Raw genomic sequence first — 26,025 nt, 5'->3', positions numbered from 1 at the left:
TCAAGCACGTCATCTTCACTAGGGCGTTTAGGAATATTCGGTGTCGGGTAGTCCATGGGCAATCTTAACTATTTATACGCTTCCTAATCAGATCCGTTTGCGTTCCTCGTCAGCCACCGTATGATCAGAGTAGATCTGTATTTCATTAATAGGCTAGACTAACAACAACGGTTGATGACTGTAACAAACACATACAATTACATTCGAAACATCTCTGAAGAATCAAGTGAAAGCAGTCTAGGTAGAAACCGAGACGATTGGGATACATGAAGATATGGACTTTCCTACTACGTATGCTAAGTTATGGTAATAGTATATTATACCTATGAACTTATACTACTGAATGTCAATAGCAACAGAAGTCGGAACATATAAATCATATAGTGCATATAGAAGTAAGTGGCTAAATAAAGCATTCACCGTAAAGCTGCAACTAGATTGTTTTTTCCTGACAAGTTAGTCCTGATCCGCAGATCTAACTCGCATTGATTTCAATGAAGCGTATATATTAATACACTTGATTTCGATACTTGCAGAGTCAATCTAACGTGATTTCTATCCTTTCAGAGAACAGTATGGTATCGGAACGATCGATCAGTGCAGAATGTCCTTAGTGTCTGCCTGACGTTATGAAATACACAATCGCATCTGTACAGTAAATAGATGTCAGCGAGCTTTATCTTTATTTTATTAATAAAGTGAAAACATTCACATCCTGGCCATTTGTTTCTAACCGCCACTGACACAGGCTGTATTCAGCATTTCTCTATAGATTCTCTTCAAACAATGAGAAGTCACAGAAAACACTTAATAATTGGCTTTTTTCTTTTTACACAAAGCCAGAAACGATCGCGATATAAAAGCTGCTCTCTTGCGGTTTCGACTGCGTTGTATTGCGCGAATAGGCTGAAGCGCGTCGCCTCATTCGTCACTATCAATAAATATCGATTCATGTGATTTTCAGCTTTGGCTGAAATTTCGCGTCTGCTGGAGTCTAATCCGTTTGGCTTAACCCTGCTGCCAGTCCAGCCAAAAAAAACCACAGCCAATGCAAGTGGCCCAACCAGTAATGGAAGTAGCGGAAACAATAATATTATTACAACAAACAGTTCTAGCTCTGAGCGAACGTCCTCGACCCCAGCGCGACGTGGGCCCCTCGCCGGTCAAGGCCCAGACGCACCAGAAAAACCGTACGGATGCACCCACTGCGCGAAGACCTTCAGCAATCGAAACAACCTTAAATATCACATGAGCACGCATATTGGCGGCAAACCGTACAAGTGTAAAGGCTGCGACTACCGTACCGCCTATCCAAGCGGAATCTACCAGCACAATAAAGTGTGTCCTGGCAAGAGGCAGGACACGCAATCTACAGGCCTACAACAGCCAACACAGCAGCCACAGCAACAACAGTCTCAGCAAGCACAGCAACAGCCACAACAAGCACAGCAGGTTGTTGCAGCTGCGGCAGCCCAACAACAGACACAACAAACACAGCAGCAGCAGCAGCAGCAGCAGCAGCAGCAGCAACAAATACACTCGACAACTGCTCAGCAACAGGTACAGCAACTGCATGTGCTTCAACAGCAGCAGCAGGCGCTTCTGCAGCAACAACAGCATCTTCATCATCACGCAGCGGCCGCAGTGGCTCAGCAACAGCATCTTCAGCATCAGCTGCAGATTCCGCTGCATACGCCTCCTCCGCATCTCGCCCATTATTATCAGCAACCACATCATTAAACAACGGCACATTAGGACGTAGAGTACAATAAGCGGAGTTATAACAAAAATGACGATAGCCGTGACAATAAAGACAAACTGACATCATTTAGGAAACAAATCTCTATTTTTATTGTAGTGTTGTCATGTAAACAGGGAAATGAAGGTAATTAATGAAATCTGACAAAGGAATTAAATAAAAAATCGTTCATCTTCGTTAGCACGTATCACACAGCTGGTGCAAAAAGGAAGAAAAATAAATTACATTCCTAACGTGTGACGAGCTAGCTCTGGCGAAAGAAAGACGTAAAGCATGAAGAATATATTATATCTATTATTAATCAGTTTAGCATGTACTAAAGTTCAGTAAAACGTTTATGAGCTTTGGGCATGGGAGACATTTTTTCAGATCTAGCCTAAACAAATTAAGGTGATTTGCGTAATTAGATCTGGGACGTAAAGTGGTCAGACTGTATCTACTACTCGTTTTTGTCAATGTACACGCAATCAGACAGAGTGTCTATTCTTTGAGGATCCTGGAATTTGGAAATCAGCAATATCGTTAGTATGTATTCTATACTGTTTCCATGGGTCAAGTCCGTGTAATTTTCTAAGTACAATAACAACTGATTTCATTTGGGGGGAGCAACAATTAGCGTTTTTCCTGCTACAGTAGGCCGAATTTTCGTGTCGTGTGGTCATTTTTTCAATTTGTCATGCGTACGTAATCGCGTGCAGTACGAATCATTACATTTGATAACGTGTGAGACTCCATAGTAGATATGTGAAACGAATGGGGATAGAGCGTTGACGGAGATACAGTTGACTCTGAAGAGGCATTAATTAATTAATACGCTAATTTCTAATGAGTGATCGGAAGTACGAAACAACGATCACTAACAAGCAGCACTTATACGAGATCGCTCATTCTCGTTTAGCTGTAGCACCGTTGGAAATCTTTATTTTTATTAATTATCCCGTTTAGGTGATTATGCGCATAATTAAATATAATCAATAGAAGTAAGTGATGAGAGCAATCTGCTAGTCGAAAACAGCCCGATAGCCTACTTTAGGTGAGCAATTAGCATCATTGTTCACAGTGTTTAGGTCTAGTCTGTGTTCGCCTTTGCTTCTGTCCTAAAGGTCCCTTTTCGTCTTATGATCAAATGTGTTTAAGGCAAAGCCAGCGGATGTATTCCCAGTTGAATAACCCGTATGGACAAGACGATTATTGGTTACAATTATATAGAAGCAGTACCATTTACACGTTATATTGTTCCATTATAATCATCTTGTTGAAGAGTTCCTTTGACGATTTTTGTCAGACACAGATAATTGGCTACCTAAAATCTCTGTCCCAATCTGTGTATACATTGAGAAATTTAACTTATAGTTTCATTTTACTTTACCTTAATATCCGTACATGTTCGAAAGCTACCGGAACGAATTGTATCGTCATCACACGGGGCTGTTCCTTTAACGCGTTCGCCTTCTTAAACCGCGTGGACAGGTTCTCGAAATCACCCCTTCGATATAGCATCCAGGATTTGCTTCCACTAGATGGCCACTCACCGTATTGCTGACGCAAAACAGCTCCCTAAAAGGCCTAACATTTCTCTGAGAAAAAAAAAACAGCATTCAGAACACGCGTAGGCCTTCAGCTGAAAATTGCAGACATTATGCTTCGGGCGCCGCAGCCTCTTGTGGCCATAGTTTCGCCAACAGACCCAGGCGATTTTGAGGCTTAGGTTATTTTTCTAAGCCCCAATACCCTGATACCAAATACTTAGTTAACTTCAATTAAAGTGCATAGCTGAATCGAAAAGCACGAATATTTGTTTCCTAAAGAAATAGTAGTATGCAGAGATAGGTAACATACCTGTACAGAGTGCTTTGTCGAAATTGCAAAAGTCGTATTTAGTATTATTATATATCTATTCATCGGCCACATTTAGCAGTAAAAGGAGCTAACTCTAAGCAGACTAAAACAAGGAGAGTTGCTGCCGCCGCCGCCGCTTTTAGGTGTGGCGCAGCGGTAGCTTATTGCCGTAGGGAGCGAAATTCGAAAAAACCCTACATGAGTGCATTGTCCATATACAATTAATTAAATTCCTTAGAGCTAGCGGCAAATGCCAATCTTTTATTTAGCTTTAATTAAGTAGGTCTGATTGAGGAACCTTTTTTTTCTTTGTTATTGTACAACATGTTTTGTCTATACACCAGCCTTCATTTGAGTACAACCCGCTACCGAATGACATTAAAAAAAAGTTCTACTTTAAACATAACGGCCTTTTCGTACTCTATTCGTCATTGTACCAGGACGTGACTATGTCTACACGTTTTCGCAACCTATACATGTATGACCTATGAGCGTACCTCGGGTTTAGTCAACAACGAAATATAGACAAACAACAAGGATCTACATTCATTATCAGATGTAAGTGAGTGTTTCGTACTTAAACGACCAAGGTGCTTATTGCTGCCGACGTAATTACTGCGACGCACTAAGTTGAAAGATAAAAAGAAAGTTAAATCATTAGACCGTCGAATGAACGCAACATCTACGGTGACTTATATATAACCCCTAAACGACGCTACAACGCAACGAACATCCGTTTATTGGATTACTCAGCCTCAATTCCGGTTGCAAAAGCATTCGGAAGATCGTCATTTTTATCACTGCATAGCCATGACAATATATAATGTACATGGATAGAACATTAGTTGCACAGTGAGCTTATCAATATTGGACTACTATTACCAAAATTATTGCTAATTACCACAAGCGACGTTTAAGGCCATATAATAATGTAATTACAGCAGAATATGAATATGATCACTGTATGAGCTCATGCTCGCCGTGCATCGCGTGCTGAGAACTGAACCGTTCGTGAGTCTTAGCTGAAATGCAAATGTCGTTTTTTCCAATGCCGAATTCCCAACTACACCGAAAGAGGCCCTAGTAATAAATCGTACAGCAGTGAACACAAGCTACAGTCACGGATGCAAAATTTATTCCTTAAACTACCTAGCTTGAGAGAACTACTTGAATCTCATATGAAGTAGAAAAAATCCTTAGCGCCGTTATCAATGATTCCGCCGGGTCAGACCCTACGTGAATGAAAAACGAGCCTCTTTCAACACAAAACACAAAGACAGAACGTCGAGCGAACGACTGTAAAAAAGGAAAATAATTGAGACAGAACATTCGATATCTCTCTCTTCTCAGGAGAATCTATTTAATTTTACCCTATAATAATCAAAAGTGGGTTACACTGTATCCGTATTGTGCCATTTCAGTCTGAAGCCGGTAGCATGGCAACGACTTCCGTTAGTCACTTGGTCTTATGTATATGATTGATATTGTCGATCAACTAGGTGCCATCGCCTCGTACGCATGCACGTACGAGGCGATGGCACCTAGCTGACATATATGTAACATAATGCATTATATGAGGCGGCTATTGCGACGAATCAGTCGGACGCTGACTTGTATGTATACAGACTTGGGCATGTATACAAAACGAACGACAGTAGGCACGGAATCCTACACACAAACAAAAACACGGACGGACACACATACAAGCACGTCGTACTCTACGAAAATATCGTATATAATGAGACGTACAATAAAACACGAGATAATTATATCATACCGATTGTAGGTGGATGACGATGACTATGGAAATAATGTAATATTATTTTGTAAACAAGTATATACAATTGCTCGGCTATCCAACGGTGATATGGTTACCATAAGGGCATGTTTACGTGCGGGCAAAATGGTGAAAATATTATTGTGACTATGAAGCCCTTCTATTGAAACTAGAACGACGCGTGTGGAGAGTTGCCAGACGAAAATAGCCAGAGGGAACAAAAGAAAGCAGTAGTATCACGAAAGAGTGTTCAAATAAAATCTATGAATACCACCCACATTATCATTGCACTTAAGCGGGCCATATAGCGAAAATGCTAGCCAAAGTCAAATAATGTCACCCATTGGTTTCAAGATCAAGGGATGAACACATCTCTAGAACCCTCGTAATTACGAAACGCATTTCTAGATTCGTTCGAAACGCGAAATAAAGTACGACCCGTACAATGCACAGTCGTCCTTACGAACTTCGTGACCGTCATATATCTATAGGTTTTGCTGTCGTTTTTTCAAATAACATATACGCATACAATTATACATCGGGAACCTTATTAACGGATTTACGCTCCTTCCAGATCCGGCGATCAGACGCATTGGTAACATGAAGGGATCGCTTCGAAAAACGATTCTAATCAACCGACGTTTCAAGCAGATTGCCTCATACAACAATGGTCAACAATAATAAAGGGAAACGGATGTAATATCTGTGCAATAAGAATATAATAATACTGTCTTAGATTGTTGTTACTGTGTGAGAACTAACAAAGTAGGTGTGACTCCACTTCCCACTAGTGATTTGCGAATGTCCCGACGATGGGATCACAAAACCAACCTGAGACCAGCCCGTCCACCATAACGAGCGACCAGGTAATTAACAGATGTTTATTTATGGTATTGCTTGAATTATTATTGCTTTTATTAATAGTACATAGATTAGGGTAGGCGGCAGATTTTATTTTGCTGTGACTCAGCTAATGCGCTAGCTGAGACTGATTGATATTCGTTGTGGGTATTGCCTTCTTTTATTGAAGTAATGGAATCAGTTTATGACCCGATCAGCTTTGTTCCTTATGTTGATTAGTATGAAATCACGCCTATGCGTGGTAACCTTCAATACTGAAACTCCACATCTGTGTGTTGCAGAAGCGGCGTTCCTCGAGGAACTTGAGAAGAACCTCGAAGCGTTCAGCGATATAAACATTGACGATCTATCACCAGGGTTCGTTCCTATAAGTCCCGTAGAGGGCCAGCGATCCTGTTCGCTTGATCCTACCTTAGCTGGCAGTTCAAGGCGCAGAGATCTACCCGTTCTTCATGCTCCTTGCTTAGTTTCAATGGAGACGGAAAATCCCTCACTTGTTTCTACACAGCAACAGGAAGTACCACAGATAGCTACAGAGACCACGATGCCATCTGCTCAATTTTCTCTATCGATAACTCCTGTTCCAAAAGCTTCACCCCCCCAAACGGTGGCAGAGATGGCAGGCGAGCTTCGATTGTTCAAACCGTCGTCTCTTACTATGTTGACACCATCAGCCTTCGGTAGTGCACAGATCGAGGTCGCATCCTGTACTTCAAATGCAGCCAGTGTACCGCCGCCGCCAGCATCCCAAGCTTCATCAACAACGTTACGGCGTTTCGAGACGTTACCTTTTAAGCCGTCCGACGTTGGCCGCACCGTATGCGAGTATTGTAATCGGGACTTTGTCTACCCGGCCAGACTGCTTCGGCATCGTCGAGTTCATACTGGCGAGCGACCATTTAAATGTGAGTTTTGCTCGAAATCATTTACGCAGAAGGTGCACCTCAAGCTTCACACAAGGGTTCATACGGGGGAAAGACCATTTAAATGTGATCGCTGCGTGTATGCTGCTTGTGACGTGTCAGCCTTGCGTAAGCATATGGTAAAACATAGCTCCCAGGAGCGTACCCAACAGGCCCCCAAGCACTCGCAGGATCAAGCAGGACTATCGAACGAAGTACTTGAATTCTCAGAACAACAACAACAACAGCAGCAGCGGCAGCAAAGTCAGTCGGTTCAGCCACAACAGGAACAGCAATTACATCTGAAATCCTCATCGCTTCCCGTGTTGCCCTCGTCCGCACAAGCGGCATCGCTGGAAGGCGCCACGCTTGATTAGTTGGGAACGATCTGAAACGATGTATGAAATGAAAGAAGGAAGCGACGGTGTTAAATATAAAATTGAATATAATACTCGTTTAATGTATTCGTATATGTAGAAAAAGCAGTAACTTTACACACACGATTACAAGAACGTATCGGTGGTGCCGTCACATCAGTGTTCGCAGTTGGGGAATTTGATGACCTATTTAGCTATATACGCTTTCATTTCAAATTTACAATTAACTGGACATATTGCCACTGTTTATCATCTGAAAACTGACGGATTCAATAGCGCACCCAGTTGAGATAGATATAGAAATACATGCATTCGGTTTGCTGTATAAAGTAACGGGAACCTTATCCTGCGGAAAAACTATGAGTAGTCATGTCTGCCCGAATCTGCTTTGAACTTATTTTGTTTTCAGCGCGGCCAGACAGCTCTTATGCCATATCAGTATAAAAAAGAAGCCAGATCAAATGTTCTGAGTCTGTAGATTAATGTTCAATATATTTTGTATGTGCTAGTATGGCAAATACTACACACTGAAATCTAGTTTGAGTTAGATCGAATGAAACCATAGAAAACCAAGTCTAAATGTTTGAAGAGACAATACTCGTTCACCATTTAAGGACGATTAATGAAGATTTGCCTAGCTGTTTACAAACAGTGTTGTTATGTTATTAGCTATGAAAAGAAAGCACGTTTTAATAGGCATTACCTGTATATCTTTACTTTTCTATATGTATTTTGTTCAGAAGGAAGGATAACAATGTTGGTCTAGTTAGCTTCCAGCTCAGTCTTAACTTTGAGCTGGCTTTTTTCCAAATGTAAATCTTTTTTTACTCTGCATAGTATCACACCACATGTCTTTCAGGAAGAACGTTACGCATCGCTTTGACATGTCTTTTGCGCGCATTTGTAGATAAGTCAAAAAACCGGAACTGGAACTTTCACATGTATCAATCAACGTGAAGCTCCAATTGCTACTGTTCTCGAATACGACTATACTTTGTTAAATCTGTCACTGCAGCAACTTGGGTACTGTTGTCCAGAGTTTAATAAATCATATAATTGTTATCGACATATTTTATTATGTGTGCTTTCGCTGAAGTGCTCATTAAACATTTACATTAATCAGCGTTAGCTGAATACTAAAATACTGATACATTGTTGTCTACTCAATAAAAGTGGCCGAATAGATAGAATCGTACTCTCGCACCCGGTAATACTGGTACTTTTCTCTAGGTGCCATCAAAGCGTCTGACCTGTGCTAGACTGGCCCATTTTTAATTTCACCCCTCGTGTTTATTATGGTAACGCTGTGTAAGACCTGAAACAACTGTTCTTGATCTATTATTTTGCTTGAGCACTGCTCGGAGCAGCTACAAATCTTCGTAATATAATTGGTTGATCCCACGCGAGTTTTCCAGTTGAGGCAAAATGGGCCTTTAATAAATATCGTATGTAGCACGTATTATGCTTATCCCTTTAGAATATTTTCTTTGGCATCAGTGGTCGATCACCTGTTTAGAAACTAGCTATTTTTCTAATTTAGACAAAATATTCAGTAATATCAAAAATACGTAATTGTAGGGCAAATTGGTCAGCTAATACACGGCCCTAACAATGCTCATAGCATGATAAATGATAACAAACTTTTCAGTTCTGAGTTAGCTCCAGTATGGCCCAAGCTAGGTGACCAGGTGGCCAGTAACTTGAGCCGGGCAAGAAATCAGGTGTGTGGCTTACGTAGAAAACATTTTGTCTCCGTATAGTATGCACCTTCCAACAAAAGTTGAGGTACTGAGATTCGGAAAAAAAAAAAAAAAAAAGCTATTTTATACGACAACATTGTTTGTAGGTGGACGCTAGTTACACGATGATTGAAGCTAGACGGCTACGGCTGAACAGTGCCTAAATCGCTTTTCGGGTTCACTTTGGAAACGTAATTTATTATGGTGTTCTAAGAAGATGGTTCGCTGCATGGATCTATTAACTAGCGCGATATCTGATATTATCGTAGTGAAAATGAAGCTACTGAAAAAGACTTTCCAATATATTACTGATTTCCTATGTTCTTTTAAGGATAAGGTGTATTACTAGACGTATTCCCTTGCGGAAGTATTGCGCGACACCAACGGTGAAGCTGTTTATAATATCATTCTTATAGGTCCTTTCGTCTTACTCAGTTGCCGGTAGAGCTGACGTATTACTAATATAGCTTTTGGCTGTGTTACTTTCTGCAAAAAGTACACGCCTGTACGGTGTACGGTGGTTTCTAGACGTTCTCGCCAGAAACCGTACTTCAGGTAAACACGTCAAGACAAATGTTGTTCCGTAATAGATACCTACCTAATCAGCGTTCTGCAAACAGTTTCAGAAGACTCAGCTCCCATTATGTTGTTCCGCAATGCCAGTGTTCGTTGAAACTGTGTGTCTCACTGAATTCAAGTAGTTCGCGGGCGTAACTTATAGAAATGCGAAGCGTACCGGTATTATACATTTAATAATGCTAGTCAATTGTAATAACGGGTTATTTATTATTGTGGGCTGAATGAGATAGGGTGTTATAACTATAACTGAGACTATTATGCACGGCTTTATGTGTTTCTCAGTAATGTAGTAAATGGGTTAGAAAAAATGACGTTCTTTTGGTTTTTTCCCTGATTTTCGGGATATATAATCCATGCGCACCTATATATACATATATATCAAGCATTATAGAGCTTTACTGTCTGTTACAATGATAAAGCTTTGCGACGACAGAGCGAATTGATAGGCTGGCACAAAGTTAATAATATCTCCGTTTATTTTGGGACTGAGAATGCGTTTCGGAATTGACGTATTGAACTATGCCTGATAATCCAGCAACTGCGAATCACATGTCTTTGCCTTAGGCAATTTTCACGAGGGCTAATAATGAAATCAGCGAGTTGGCAAAATTATATTTTGCCCTTTTCTACGTTGCATATGATCTGGGGACTAAGACCTCTCAGCGGCGATACCTTCGCAATAGGCAATAATGCTCGTAACATTATTCTGAGCGGACAAAGTCTGGGCGGAAAATTACAGCGAACAGATTACCTTTTATGAAATAAAGCCAAAGGTGTTTGAACGGGACGCGTTGCACATGTGCCATATATTTAATGAAGTTCTAAATCGATGGCTGGTAAAGAAAACTTCTTGGAAGACTAACATTTATCATATTTAAGCTATTTTTCCAGTGTTTCTTTGTTGCTCTCAGTGTATTCGTACATGATCTTGCCATTGGTACAGCTAAATCGAGGACTATATCTTGAAGCTCGTTGGCATACTGCTTAAAGCTGCGACTGCTCCGAGAATTACTGACCGTCAAAACGTATCGTTGGGGCGCGTTACGTTGTGTCTAAATAATACAAACTATGACTCGTGTGGAACAAGCTTACTTATGAACTATTTCTTTTAAAGATACCGAATATACCAGTGGGGTTGAGTTTCGAGCACGAAACATACTCAATAATGCAGAGTTTCTCTTTCGGGGGAGTCGGTACTTGAACTTATTATGATTTATTTCTACGTAAACGTATTAGAAAGTGATGGAAAATTTTTTATCGTATGTTGTTTAGGTATAGACGAATATATTCGCCTGTAGAGTATACGAGCCTGAAGCTCCGTATCGGCGAAAGTCGTTTAAACGTTTTAGTCCTTAAAACGGTTATACATCTGTATAGTGTATAATTAGTACCGTCTTGGAATAAGGCCCTCTGTATAGACAAGAATATCACACTGCTCTAAGGGTCACTTCGAAAGATCTACGAATGGACGCTAACATATTTATGATAAAATAAGCAAAATTTTTGGTACAAACACGTAGCATTTTTAGTTTGTCTCTACGAAATGACACTTCTTGAAGGAAAAGTAGAACTGATTTTCCAAATGAAAATTTTATGATCATTTCTAACTTTTGCTATTCTTCTAGGGCCACTCCTATTTCCGTCACCGAAAGCCATCGACGACGCGTAGGACAGATCACGTCTTGCTACGGGCGTGTAATATAACTACCGCTAAAAACGCGCTAAGTTAACAAATCAATGCGTAACAGTGGCGTCGTGTCACCGACCTACCAGTAACAGTTTCTACAATTGTTGATATTATGTTTTACTCAGGGGAAATACAATGAAGACTCGACTTGAAACAACAAATGAAGTCCTGCAAAACAATCCGATTTTTGTTTCTATAAATTCAACTATACCTGCGTGTGCTTTATTCATTGATCTTGCATGTTGAAACGTCATGGGTTCCTTCATTTGTCGCCTATTATGGCATCACACTGTTATGAGTAAAAATATCATTTCGAAGACGGAAAAGTGCACAGGGTTAAATGGAATCTAACACTCGTCCTTTTTTTGATATTTAAAATTAATAGGTGTGAGAAAGTCGTTAATCTTACACAAAAACCTAATGATTGAGTTATATAGGTAAAGCAGAGTATAAGGATTGTCGATCCGTACTGTGTACAACAATCGTTATTGGTGGCATACGCTGCCAACCAAATACATGTGATCATTAACATGTATTTCTCGTACCCTTTGGACAGAGTTAAAATGCGAATTCTGCACGTATACGGCGATCTCTACAGCTGATCTGAAAGCTCACGTCGAAATTCACGGACCAGCTCCAGGATCGGCGGATGAATCCTCACAGGACGAAAGCATTCCACCGTCTTCCCCAATAGCCGTAAGGCAGCAGGAGACTGTGAAAGAAAGGCAGGATGTATTTTCCCTAACAAGCAATAGGACATCACCGCTGGTGGCAGATTCAAGTTCACCGCCAACGAAAAACGTTATTGATCGGTTTGAGTTCGTTTTATCATCACGCAACATTCCAGCGAACTATTCGTCGCCCAAACGCAACCAATTTCAATTACTAAATGTTCGACAAGGAGACACGGCCAGCTCGGCCTACTCGGCACAATCTAGTTCTTCAGACCAGGTCAAATGTTCCACAGGGTTGCAGCTTCAGCACACAGCGTCAGGAATAACGTTACCCGAAGACCGTATCAGCAATCTCGTTAGTACCGCTCGGTCGCAGGAACGCCAGGATCCAATAACGAGCGCAACAGTATTCGACAATGATAGCATCAACATTGAGCCAGGTACGGCTAATAACGGTAGCTGCGTTCGCAGTGGGAGTTCTTCAACAGCGGCAGCAGCAGCTGGCCGCGACAGCTTTTCGCCCTCTGCAGGCTCTGCATATGTTACCTCGCAAAATCAAGTAGCAAAAGCATCCCCATTCGCGTGCATGACGCCTTCACGTGAGCCGTTTGCCGACGACGAAGATAACGAAGAGTGGATGGTTCGCTGGAGTAAACCGGCACCTGCTTCAGTGAAAAAAGCGCGTCTGCTCTTTAATCGATATCGCAATATGCGTTCGCCGATCAAAACGCGACGTTCGACGCTACCCACGAAGGCGCCAGTGTATCAGAAACTCGTTCTGCATTTACCATCAGTACTTGAGGATGGCCAGCCGGTTTCAAGTAACTCTGCGGCTGATTTGGCAAACGTTCCTTCTCCATCGACAGCAAGCCAGCTGGCGTCGACTAATATACAGTTAGCGTCACCGATGCATGCGGCGAGCACAACGACCTCGACCGTTATGTCCGAGGAATCAGCCAACAGCAGCAGTAGCAGCGGCAGCACTACCTTGACAGCTACTTCGTATCGAACGAGGTCTGGAAGCGTACCGAAAGCTGACGGAAGCGAGGTCACTTCGCCCAAACTTGTTATTAGAACGACATTCGGCAACAATTCGATCGCGTCTACTACGACGATGTCGGCGGCGGCGGCGGCAGCGGCGGCGGCGGCGGCGGCGGCAGCAGCAGCAGCAGCAGGTAAGATAAGTTTATCCCGTTTATCTATCTTGCAAGCCTTCTAATAGACGTAGTACTGTTAAATATTTTCTTGGCTGGCTTTCGGTGCGAAGTGCCCTACAGTTTTCGTCTCCTGCATACGATGGAAGTCGTGAGGTGCGCGCTCGCCTTCATCGCTGCGCAACTCTCGCATGCATTTTCTGTACTCTGTCTATCTACCGTTAACCATATCAGAAACATAATAATAGTGACCGTGCGGTCACCAGCGAACAGTAACGAGTTAGCGAATCTCAGGGCTGCATGGACGTAACATTGATGGAAAGTGACACCTAGTAATGAAATTTCTCGATTTCCTACCTCTCTTCTTTTGCATTTACCCCTTCGCCTCGTCATTTTAGAGCCGGACTCATCGGTCGCCGCTGCGCCAAAAGTGAAGTTTAAGATTCGACCTCAACGTTTTAAAGAAGTGAAGGAAACTTCTGTTGACGCTGGGACGTCAGACAACATCAGTAGTGTCAGTCATAATAAAAAAGACAATACTAAGAGTGATACGGGTGAGCCTGTTGTCAAAATGCATCTATACCATTGCACGCACTGCAAAATGTTCTTTTCACAATCGGAAAGTCTTAAGGATCATTTACGGGTGCATCATAAGAAGCGCAAGAGCGCTGGCAGCTCGGGCGGCGGCGGAGGCGGCGGCGGAGGCGGCAGCGGCGCCGGTAGTAGTAGCAGCAGCAGCAGCAACAACGGACATCAGGGCAAATGATTATACTAAGAACTAACACGGATAATAATAATAATAATAGTCATAGGAGTGTATTTATTATTAACTTATATTTTATACACTACATTAAAGCTATTTTACCTTGTCCTTACTTCTTTATTCTGAGTGGGCACCTATCCGTAAGCGCAGAAAGGTATGAGGGTAGAACCTATATCGTATCTACGTGCTTGCGTGTGTATATGAGAAATGTGCGTGGTAATAATGGCCACCCGTCATTGAGTATCTTTGTGCGCGGGTGTCTATATACGCTTTCTCCGGATGCTGGTTCCTGCTGGATATATATAGGCAATATCTTCGATCAAGTTCAGTATTTGGCATTGTATCGTGGCTCTGCGGACGTGTATTACAGGTCGAAACTCTCAAGATATACATATATACAATATAAATATGACCATAAAACATAATGTTACTACATACTTAGCCGGTTTTGAGTGCAGCTAGGTGTACTCGAAGGTTCTTTGTACCTGCGTTGTATTGAATTCGAGGGAATTTCAAGAATAAGCAATATTACGTAATGGGGTAGGCGAGACAGCCAAAGAGAGCCGTACCAAACTCGATATTCATGTTAGGTTATTATAACTTACTTCGTCGTTGGAAGAGAGTCGACGAAACCTCCTCGATTCTCAATAACTAAACATAAAAGTAACGAAACTCACCGTAGCAATGTGACTAGTAGACGAATATGTAAAATATGACAGTAGCAATTATAGAAATAAAACTACTACAATTGTAAAGAATGATAGCGAGTATTTTCTACAGATCTTCGATTTCTCTTCCTTATTGGTCTTCGACAATCGCATACCTGGCAGCTGGTTTACGTACGCGTTACTTTTTTTACTAATGCTGTTTTTCTTACAGATACGAAAGGTGTTCCTATTAACATGACGGGTTCAACAAGGGCGGCAAAGCAGCAATTTCGAGCAGATGACGTAGTCATTCTCTGACAATGGAATCGCATATTGAAATAAAACACTTGTCGTCGTCGTACGGTCTGTACGCCAACGTATTACTATTCCATGACGAAGCAGATCAACAGCTGCGACATCATATATATTACTAATCATTTCACATGTCGAATTTCGATAACATTTTGGTGGTGGCATTGATGGCCTCTTTCTAACTACGAATGGCGGCCTGGAATTCTGAATGTTTTTGTCTACGAAAATCCCCTAGTGAAAACGCTTCATACTGCGTATGGCTAGCGCCTCAAAGTGACATTGAAAAGATCTGATCATCAGAGTGCAGGCGAGTCCTGAATTGAGGCTTTGACTGCAAATAATTTCTTTGGTACAATGAGATGACAAGTCGAAAAAAAAAACAACTAATTTATGAGACCTCATTCCCCTTCGTCCTGGTGACGGTCGCGAATTTCAGCAGGACAGCCTATCGATCTGGATACCTCGACAGACGAAGATGAAAGGGAAAAGGATCCCCAAGCTACGATTCGAAGTTCAAGAGACTTCTCGACGACAAGTGCGTCAGTCACGCCGATCACGACAAGAAAACGCATCTCCTCATCGAAAGGCACCTCTGCATTAGCAGACTCGGCCGTTTCAGATTATGCCAACTTGCGGCCAAGACGTTCTGCCCGACCAAGGACAAAAATTTCGTTTTCAACCTCCGAAGACGAAGACCAGCCTATGGAATTGGAAATTGGCGAATTCGAGTGTGATAAATGCTGTTTCCGTACGAAGAAACGCAATGAAATACTCGTGCACAAGCTGGAACACGAAAAGCCATATCAGTGCCAGGTCTGTGGGGTGCGATTAAAGAAACGTACCTTCCTCACGCAACACCTCACGATTCACACGGGCGAGCGGAACTTTAAGTGTGACGTGTGTGGTTTAGCGTTCCGTACATCCAGCAATCTTAAAGGCCATATGGAGGTACATAACGAGACGAAAAGATACAAATGTGATTTGTGCGACGCTAGCTTTGCTCAGGACCGCTATCTCAAGAAACACCTAAAGATTCACTCATCGTCAAAACCCTACCCTTGTGAGGTATGTGATTACCGAGGTCGGACTAGCTATGACCTCAAGGAACATCTATGGGTCCACTCGCCGATTAAACCATACAAATGTTTCGAGCCCGGTTGTGACGCAAGCTTTAGCCGCAAGAACTATCTTGAAAATCACATGGCCCGCAACCATTAGCTTGCCCGAACCCTAATCTTAAAATCTCTGCCTTAAGAGTCGACAATGAATCTTCGGTAAATGGCTATAGAGTACAGAGAAACTTTATGGACGATGAATGACGTCTCGGTCAAATGATGCATAGCCTCTATTGTAAGTGTGTATCTGTATACAGAAAAAATAAAAATAATATCTTGTTGAGTCGGCCGTGTGAGAATGTAGGAAAACTGCAATTATTTGCCCTAAGCGTTCTGTGTGGGCCTGGCTTTTTTTCACGTTTCTGTATCGTCAATTAGAGACTAGCAAGCCTGTAAACAAATTTGTTTTGATATACCATGTGCCAAATTCAAGTATCTGTGTGTTCCATCACCCGAATTTCTAGAGTAGCTATTAAAATCGTCGAAACAACACGTTTCTTTACATATATCATGTCAAATATAACATTTTCTATATGACAGGCTACGCCCTCGTAAATAATGCGCCTAATCACATTAAGTACTTTGTGTTTGATGGAAATTAACACTATAGAAGGGAGTGTTATTAAATACTTTGTTTCCAATTTCCGGGTGGCATTCAATAGATCCATCATACTCAACCTTGTGAACCTGTATACAAGGGTGTGGGCGACGTCTATCTGATCTGTGGATTCTTTTACTTTTATGCAAAAATGCTTAGACTAACCATTGCAATAGATCTTTTCAGCGGAATTTTACTTCGCATATTTCCTGTTATAAATAGAATCTAAATGAATCTTAGTTACTGACGCAAATCGGTGCCATCAAAAGCTTGATCCATGCGTGCTTTTTGAATAATTAAAAAACAGGTATGCATAGGGCATAGGAGTACGCCAATTTCTTTTTATTTATCGACACTACGTAATCCTATTTTAGTTGTGTTTTTTTTTTTGAAATGATAGGGTTTCCCGTATTCTATATAAAAGGCGTCGTTACTGAAGGAGAGGTAACGTTCCCAATCTCGCTAGCTCCCTATATCCGTTTGAAACACTGCCGTTGATTTTAGCGAGACATATTTATGACAAATAATTTATTTTGTATTCAGTAGCGTATTTATTAAGCTCGGGGGCATTCCATTAACCAGAGGCCAGTTTACTATATCTAATAAAAAAGCAATAAGACTTTTACAGCATTTATCAGTTTCACGGCTGAGAAAAGCGCGATAATATTAAAGTGAATGATTTACTTAAGTGACGTATCGTCCTTGTAGAAGCGTTAGGGGGCTCATCGGAGGACAACTTTTCCCATGATGTATTGTGGTTGATTTGCCATTTTTTTTTTACTTTGATTAACAGATCCATACCGCCAATGTAATCTAGCCAATATTTTTTTCCCTTTAAATTTATGGAAACTTGCGAGGTTGGCGTAATTTTAGAGTTTAAGAGACGAGTAAAGCCGTTTGCCGGGGATCGTAAGAGCTTGGCTATTTTTTTTCGAGTGTCAAACCTTCAACCTTTGCCTCAAAGTGCCTTCACGGGTTACGTACACATATAGATACGTATGGATTTTTGTTTTAGAACATCATATAATATTTATAATTTGTCCGTGCCAAATGTTTGTGTGGGTGGCGGATATGAATGCGAAGGTGCGGATAATAACACATGTTATTGAAATATGGCGTACATACAGATCATGTAAAATGGTCTGCTAACAACTGGTAGTGTGTTGACGTGCCGTTGTTTGTATATAATGTCCCAAGAAGTTTGTAATACAATTGCTAAAATATTATTTTTATTAGTTATTCGTAATTTTCTGTATCAGCTGTCAAACCAGGGTTTTACATACTACACATTTTATATAGTGAAACTATTTCAGCTGGCAAAACTATATCAGTCACATCGAAATTTTACAATCAGTGCTCGAACGATGGCTGATAACATTATTTTTGTGCAAAAGCATCTGCTTCAAATGAGTACGTACGTACGTACGTACGTACGTACATCTTGTTTTTATCTGTGCCTTAATATTTACGGGCGAGTGCGTGTTTTTCGCGGTCTGTGTTATAACACTCAAACAGCAATATATGTCAATGTGTATTTTGCTCCGTGTGTCATTATTAAAAAAGTATCATCGTTTATAAATATAGCAGCCTTCATAATCCTTGCAACTCCTCATTACCCCACACGCCTATCATTTGCTAATTCTTCTTGCGCGTTAGGTTCATACTCTAGATTTTTCCTTGAAGTATATCCCAAGGGAGCGTAGATAAGCATAATGTAGATCTTATTACTAATCTTTTTGTCGTGATTATAATGGTTCGTAAGTTTTATCTGCATATGAACTTTGGTTAACTTTTAACTTGACACAAACATGTCCGAATTAACAAGCGAATATTTGAATCGTAAATCTATCAAAATATGGTGGACGTGGTCAAACGTAGCTGGCTTATACCCATAGCAGTCTTAGTCGTATCGAAGCTATGCACAAGAACGACGCGACTTCAACGTTTTAATTATGGATACTAGCAGCTAGTAGGCTGCGTTTAGTGAGCTAAGAGGATGTGAAGGATAATGTTTTCTATGTAAAAACGCAGAAAAAGAAGAAGATAACTAAAGAGAGAGAATGTGCGAGAAAGAGCACCGGACTGATATAATTGGTTGCAGCCGATACCTGGAAAAGAATCCTGGCCGCCCAAGAAGGCGAGGACGCGGGCGACGACTATGAAGAAGACGACGATCAGGACGAAGACGACTCATCGTCGTTCATTTGTGCGTTCTGCGAACAGAAGATCTACTCGAACCAGGAAACGCTAATGGAACATGAAGCCAAACATTACTACTTGGCCGGTAAGTGAATAATAATGCTTCGTTACTGCAAACGCTTCCAGAGTCAAAGATTATCTTACTATTTATAGAGACTATTATAATGTGCAGCTCCACCATGTGCTGCCCGACTCTAGACAGGGATTTTTGGCCGAGCAATAGGCGTATAGATTACTGGATCTGCCCAGAAGACGCATGTGATACCGTCAAGTGGCTGCTTCTTCTTGCAGGCAAATCACTAGCATGCATGGTTTGCCGCTCGGAGTTCACTACCCGCCGGGACATCATTGTGCATGTACGAAGTCACTACTCGGACAAAGCATTCAAATGCCGCTTCTGCGACTATCAGACAAATCGCAACTTTAACATGAAAGTTCATGTTCGTACGCACACCGATGAGCGGCCTTTTTCATGCACCAACTGCAAGCAGTCGTTCAGACGGAAATACTCGCTGAATCACCATATTAGTCGGCACCACCCCGGTTCCCAATTGTTCTAGGACTTGCTGCTGCAGCAGGGTCAGAGAACGCGGCTTCGACGAACCCGACGGACAACACCGGCTGAAACGACAGTCTCATGCAATGGCAACCCGATTGGGTGGGATGGTCTTGGCAGTTCCGTCGACCGCCTACACAGCCCGTCGGCCACCGTAACGTCCTCGATTTCATCACTATCGTGGCTTTTGGCGTTCTGGACTAATCTGTTTGGACATACCCTGCTGCAGTCACCCGTCTGCGATAACAGAAACGATTAATGAACATATGCTGAACTCGTAACACTATCAATAGGATTAATAAGAGGAAATGCTTTTGTGTGAATACTCTCATTATCAAAGAATAACTACGGAACAAGCTGGAATTCTTTGTAGATTGAAGGTTCGAGTTTACAGAAAACGACGGTCGCTTGCGTAGATCAGTTCGAAAAACATGACGAAAACATTATGCGAGCCATTCGTAGGGAGAGTAATGGATCTTACTTAAACAAAGACAGTATGCCGTTACAACGGTCTTCATCGATAGAGGGAAAGTGACAACTATTGATGTAACGTAAAATAGTCTGATATATAGGGTACTTGGAACAAACTCACATGGATAGCAATGGCTGAGAGGTACGTAATTGCACATTATACGTATTTTGTATATATATATATATATATATACATATATATATATATATACAGGAGACTTACTTAGAATATAATCTATTCCATTGTAAGCGATACGCTCTTTAGAAACAAAACAAATCCTATCGCAATAGTGTACGCTTCCAATCTTTTTTCTCCACTGCTTGTACTGATTCGTAATAGGAACCAATAAAAGGATTACGTATTTGGTAAAGTCGCTTAGATAATATCTGAGCTATAATTTGCCCGCATCTATAGTAATTAGGAGTGCTATAGCTCAATTCAAGGAGAACGATTGTTCGTCAGTAGCAGATTGATTATGACGAAGAGGCAGGATTTGACCTTGTTAGAGCTTTTCCATAAGCTACAACATGTTTCAGTATAGCAAATGCAGAGGTGTCTACGACCAATAGTGAACACACTGTGCGTGACGGTTCCATTAAGCGGGGCATTTAATCCGTACTCGTATATGCACTACGGCGTATCAGAGCGGGGTAGACAGCGTTCACGTAAGACGCAGGAAAAGTTTATATTGCAGTCATGCGCCGACTTCCGTTGTTAGAATATGAACCGAGCGGAACTATCAGTTGTTTGCCCCACGACCAACAAGTAGAACATACCTATGGCGAACGCGATGAAATGCGCAACTAATCTTGAAGAGTTTATCGACGGTAAGTCAGGTTGTCCTTCTACAATCAGGCAGAATTTACCTCCGCGAAACCTAGTTTGGTGGTAGTTGGTAACTTGACATGACCGCACCACCGCTGCATCGACATATTGGAAAAGGAAACGATTATTATTGCCACTGCACTTACTCTCTCAAATTCTTATTATGCTACCGCGAGACGACCGAAGAAAGAAGTTAACAGAATGCTGAACTGGACAAATATATAACTTGTTAATATTTATTCCATATGTTTATCTTATGTAAGTTGAGCGTTAATCGGGATCTGTTTAGGATTTTTATGCATCTCGGCACATTATCTAGCGTGTGTAGACAAAGAACAAATGTTAGCGAGCTTCTTCATTCGCAAACTTTACCTCGTTTCAATATGAATCAAATGGACAATGGGAACGAATGATCTCTATTTAAATCGTGTCTTCACCTAAGCAAATACCTATTTATCATAAGTCGTCCATTATGGCAGTACGTATATACGTGAACAGTAACGTTCACACCAAGATCACAGTGGGGGATTGACGAACTAGATACAATTTTGCCAAATTGCGCCAGAACAAATACTGGAACTCAGTATTCCGTCTGGGGCGAAGCTTAGTCAGCCTTGATATACCTCGTAGACGATTGGCCTATGCGGTACTGATCAGAGCAAAATTTCTATCAGGACGGAAGATTATCGCAGTTCAGGAAGCTAGAATCAGATCACCAAAGTGAACTGCAACAGAAAGTATGTTTTATTAGCCTCAAAGCTTTATTGATTGGCTTAATATTTAGAATGGACATAGCGATAGTGTACCGAAGGTGTTGAATACGTTCCGTGATCAATCCGGTTAAATCTCTACGTCTAGGTGATCTATAAGTGAAACTATGAGTAGAAGAAGACGGTGCAAGGTTTAAAGCTATCCGGTGTAATTGGGAAAGGAGTAAACTGATGAGCCGAAAACATATCTGGAACTGCTTGTTAGTTAGTGACTTCTTTTACTTGACGCGACGACGTTCCATCCAACAATCCTACATCAGTCAAGCGCAGCAGCAGCAGCAGCAGCAGCTATCGGTAGCTCCAAAACAAGTCATCCCGAGTGTGACTAATAACACTCGCTTTGCACCTGAGTCGATGCCGATATTGAAAACAATTCTTTAATCGAGACTTATCGAAATCAAAATGCTCAGACAGGCGCAATCTGAGTTATATGCGCACTCTGTCACGCAACGATCGGACTGTACGTTGGTCGCAGATAATATATTTTTCAAGGTTAAATAAAGTACTGTCTCTACTATTATACACCGATAAACGTTGTATTCATTTTTCCGTTGATCCGATCATGCGTCAGACGTCCCACTCAAGACTCTCGCTAATAATCAAATGTCGTACTCGAACTGCTACCTAAGCAAACTGTAATCAGTAGCAAAAGAAGAAAAAAAAAAACGAGAATAGACAAAGTCTAACATACCGCGTTATCTTCCAGGCGATTCACTCATGGGACCATGGTCATCCCAGACCCAGTGCGAAGCAATCTTCTTACAGGAATCGTGAATGGGTGTACTTTCGTTGTTCTTCTTCTATTTAGTACACATCCAAATATATTGCTGTGCACACAACTTGAAAAACCAACGAAATAAAAAATAAAGCTCAACCGTAACAGTACCTTCAAACTGCTCCTAACCACCTTAAATCCTTGAGAGGGGTCATTCATCTGTTGAGTTTAGCCGTCGTTATCGTCGTATTGTTGCCAACACAGACAGATAGATATGCACCTCGAAGTTCACACCTTAAGCAACTATTTGATTGACTTTCAGAAGAACGCTCGGATGGGGTGGAGACAACGCTTTTCTCCACTGAGTTCCTAGAAGGGTCACTAATTTCGAAAATGTTAGAAAATAGTTTCGAGGATTTTAAATGTCGCCTCTGCAACTACCGCTCGAACTTTAAGCATAACCTTAAAAGACATATCCTCTCACATACAGGTAATGATTACAAATACGTATTATAATTATGATTCATTATCATTGTTTACACGTTCTGTAGATCATTACGAAAATCAATGACACTTGCTACTATTATTGCATCTATTATAGGATACTGGAAAAAAAAAACTAAATTTAAATTTTATCAGTTTTAAAAGTGCTAACCAATTTCATATTTTTTTTTTTTTTTCAATACAGCTAAGTTGTTCAAGTCCGTCTCTAATACTTCGATGTGATTGATTGTTTTGCCCTTCGATGCGGCTGTTGATTGATTTAGATGTGCGTCCCTTTGCGTGTAAATTCTGTGGTAAGATGTTACGTACAATGTGTCACCTGCGGCGTCATGAAAGCATTCACACCCGGGCGTTCAATTGTCGCCTATGCACACTCAGCTTCGAACAGCGTAATCGGCTTGTCGCCCACGTCGCGTCACAACACGTCGGGGCGGACCGTGCAAGAGACCTCATTGACGCGTGGCTGAAAATCGGCCGCGAAAATCGAACCGATGAAGACCAACTGCTTGTCGTATGAATTGATTGGTCGGTCGGTCGGTCGGAACTAGTCTGAATATTCGCGGCGATCTCGTTTCACTGAATACAATAAGTCGAGGTTTAACTCTGATTTATTGTTATATTAGATGAAATTCATATGAAAAGCATAGAGTTTGTAAAAAAAAAAAAAAACAACAGTTTGTTCTAGTTGTAAAAGGGAATCGAGACCGTCAGCTGAATAATTTAGGCCACATGAATGGCATGGATAAATTTAGGTCTTGGCCTTGGTAGAGGATTAGCGGTTTTGTGATTTGTCCATGGAGATAGATATACACGCGTCCATTTTTTGAAGCTCATTTGCGAGCCAAGCTTATCCTATAGTCAAAGATATATAATATTTTTTCTACGATAGGTGTCATCACATTTAGGATAGGTGAGTTAGATATAATGGTTTTTTTTGTTAAGCATAAAAGATAAGAAGGAAGTGTTCTTGGTCAAGTGAGTAACTATATATGGATTTGGGAAAATCTTTGAATTAAACAACGGCGTCAGTAACGGTAAGGACAAGCTACGTATCTGGGTTGGCAAAAGTCAGCTCTAACGTATGCCGCCGCCGCCGCCGTTTCAAAAGCTTTTTTTTTACTGTACTTTTTTTTGTTCAATTTAGAATCTCTCTATTAGTCCAAATTTCTAATATATTTATCGCCTAATATGCACTGGGATATACCTCTGCAGCGATCTATATATATATATATATATATATATATATATATATATATATATCTATCTAGGTACAAAGGCTAAAATCCATTCAAGTTAGATAACTGTAAATTTTTATTGAAGTTAATATTTCATTTTGAATTTCAGCACTCGAGGTGGACAGGCTTACGCGTGTTGTCAGGGGCGATCTTATTGCACGTAGAGGCATTTTTGTTCCTTCGATTGCTCAAACGTAAACCGCACATTAGATATTAAAGCGTGTTTGCCCCCCTATACTTGTTCTCTAGTCTGTTTTCTTGGCTTTTTTTTTTACTTTAGTTATCGTTGAACAAGGATCGCATGAGAAAGTCTACCACTTACGTCACGTACTAATTCCGAACTGACTGGTGTGATTATAGACGGATGCCCTTCCCTAGTCGGGAAATAGCTTCCGTTTTTACTGACCTTCTGCCCTACTAGGCTTCAGTTTGCCTACAGCTGTGTGTAGCCGACACCGTTACGATGTAATGTACGCGATCTTGAAACGTGCTTCCTTTGTTCTTTATTACCGTTATTTATTTACTTTGATTTATGTGTATTACTTTCATGGGCGGGCAGTCATTTGCGTATTATAATCCGCCGTGGGAACGCTCAAGTCAAGGACGTGTTCAAGAGAGAACAGTATTGTTAATTGTTTTTAATTAGAAATATCAGGTACAGCTTCGTTACAATATTCGCAACTGTTTTTTTGCCGAAGTGATTTTTCGCTTCTGGATTAGAACGACATCTGCTTGAAACGGGGTTCTCATTGACCTTATATTATTATGACGTCCTTTCCGAGAAGCTTTTCGAGTCTGGTTGAGCTACAGACGAGGTAGCCGATGTTGGTGCTTTGTTGGCAAATGAGAAATTAGAAAAGTAAATAAATAACAAATTAAAAGTATATATTTATGATAGGCACTTGCTGGCCGAAGTAAACCAGTTAGTGATAAAGAATGAAATGGTGCAATAATGAGTTTCATTGTACAGAGCTTGTACATATATACACGCATTAAATATGAATTATGACAAAGATATATAATTTACAGTTAAAGATATGTATATGAATTAAGTTATGTCTGTTTTCTACTCACGGAAATATTTGAATACGTAGTGAAATAAAGTTACTCAGTGTGAAACAAGTTACGGTCTTCTTCATGTCGAGCTTCGTAATTAAAGACCTCTGTCGTGTGACCTACTTACGCTATCGAAACCCGATCATTTAGATTAAATCATTTTGATTTCTCTCGCCGTAGCTATTTACACACTAACCTCAGCTAACTTAAAGAGTTAAATTATCAACATCGCACTAACAGTCGTATTTGCTTCCAGTTCATGGTATAAGCAAAAGCCTGTTGGTGTCGAGGAACGGGCTGCAGCACCTGAGGTGCTAGAAGAATTTTATAGGCCAACTCTCACTTCGATTTCGTTACGGCTTCAGCTGTAACTGACAAAGATATGGAGGCAGAATAAAGCGTTTACGTAACAGTCAGTTAACGGTGTAAACACGGTGTATCTAACTGAATAAACTGAAGTAGCTAGTTAACTGCACAAATGCTTACTTAGTGACTGGCTAAGGGATAATTGATTCCCTGTAACTTGACCGGCCCAGTAACTTGGGCCACATTCGTTGGTCACATCTTATTTTATAGATTTGGTAGACATGCCTATTGATGTTGACCTGGAACCGGACGAGTTGGACGTGGCAGATATCGATGGTGAGACTGGTGCGGAAGGTCTCGAGTTGGTGGGCGTCGAATCATTTGGGGAGGTTCACCGATCGAGGAACGGTGCTCTTATTCACTGTTGTTCAATCTGCCCCTACAAGACGTGTTACCGATCAAACTTGCGTAGACACGCAAGATCGCACACCGGTAAGTAACAGAAAGCAACTGAGTTTGCCATTACAACAGCAATCGTCGTAATAATATAATATACTGAATAACACTTTCTCTATGATTAAAAAAAATGCTAATATATACATAT

The 26,025-nt window shown here is 41.1% G+C and overlaps 3 protein-coding genes across 3 annotated transcripts; all 3 read left to right on the top strand.

Annotated features, from left to right (window-relative positions):
• Positions 1 to 957: 957 nt before the first annotated feature.
• LOC111260430 (uncharacterized) lies at positions 958 to 25,181 on the top strand (the record flags this gene model as incomplete). The annotated part of the gene is made up of 10 exons (XM_086968313.1): positions 958 to 1,734; positions 6,418 to 7,514; positions 7,925 to 7,953; positions 12,077 to 12,634; positions 15,501 to 16,287; positions 16,619 to 16,623; positions 18,885 to 19,067; positions 19,274 to 19,525; positions 22,643 to 22,810; positions 23,088 to 25,181. Coding segments are annotated over 10 exons (4,110 nt in total), but the record flags the coding sequence as incomplete, so codon positions are not given.
• On the top strand, positions 11,532 to 14,869 carry LOC147753495 (uncharacterized). The gene is made up of 2 exons (XM_086968318.1): positions 11,532 to 13,369; positions 13,747 to 14,869. Exons 1-2 carry the CDS (start codon positions 12,781 to 12,783, stop codon positions 14,112 to 14,114), a joined length of 957 nt encoding a protein of 318 aa, XP_086824444.1. The 5' UTR covers positions 11,532 to 12,780; the 3' UTR covers positions 14,115 to 14,869.
• LOC147753494 (zinc finger and BTB domain-containing protein 8A.1-B-like) lies at positions 23,088 to 25,913 on the top strand (the record flags this gene model as incomplete). Its single annotated transcript, XM_086968326.1, is given in 1 exon segment — positions 23,088 to 25,913. A coding segment is annotated over 1 exon segment (211 nt), but the record flags the coding sequence as incomplete, so codon positions are not given.
• Between the last annotated feature and the right edge of the window lie 112 nt (positions 25,914 to 26,025).

The sequence above is a fragment of the Varroa jacobsoni genome, unplaced genomic scaffold (assembly GCF_002532875.2).
Source record: "Varroa jacobsoni isolate VJ856 unplaced genomic scaffold, vjacob_1.0 scaffold_437, whole genome shotgun sequence".
NCBI lineage: Eukaryota > Metazoa > Arthropoda > Arachnida > Mesostigmata > Varroidae > Varroa > Varroa jacobsoni.
This window is presented reverse-complemented; position numbering and strand designations above follow the sequence as displayed.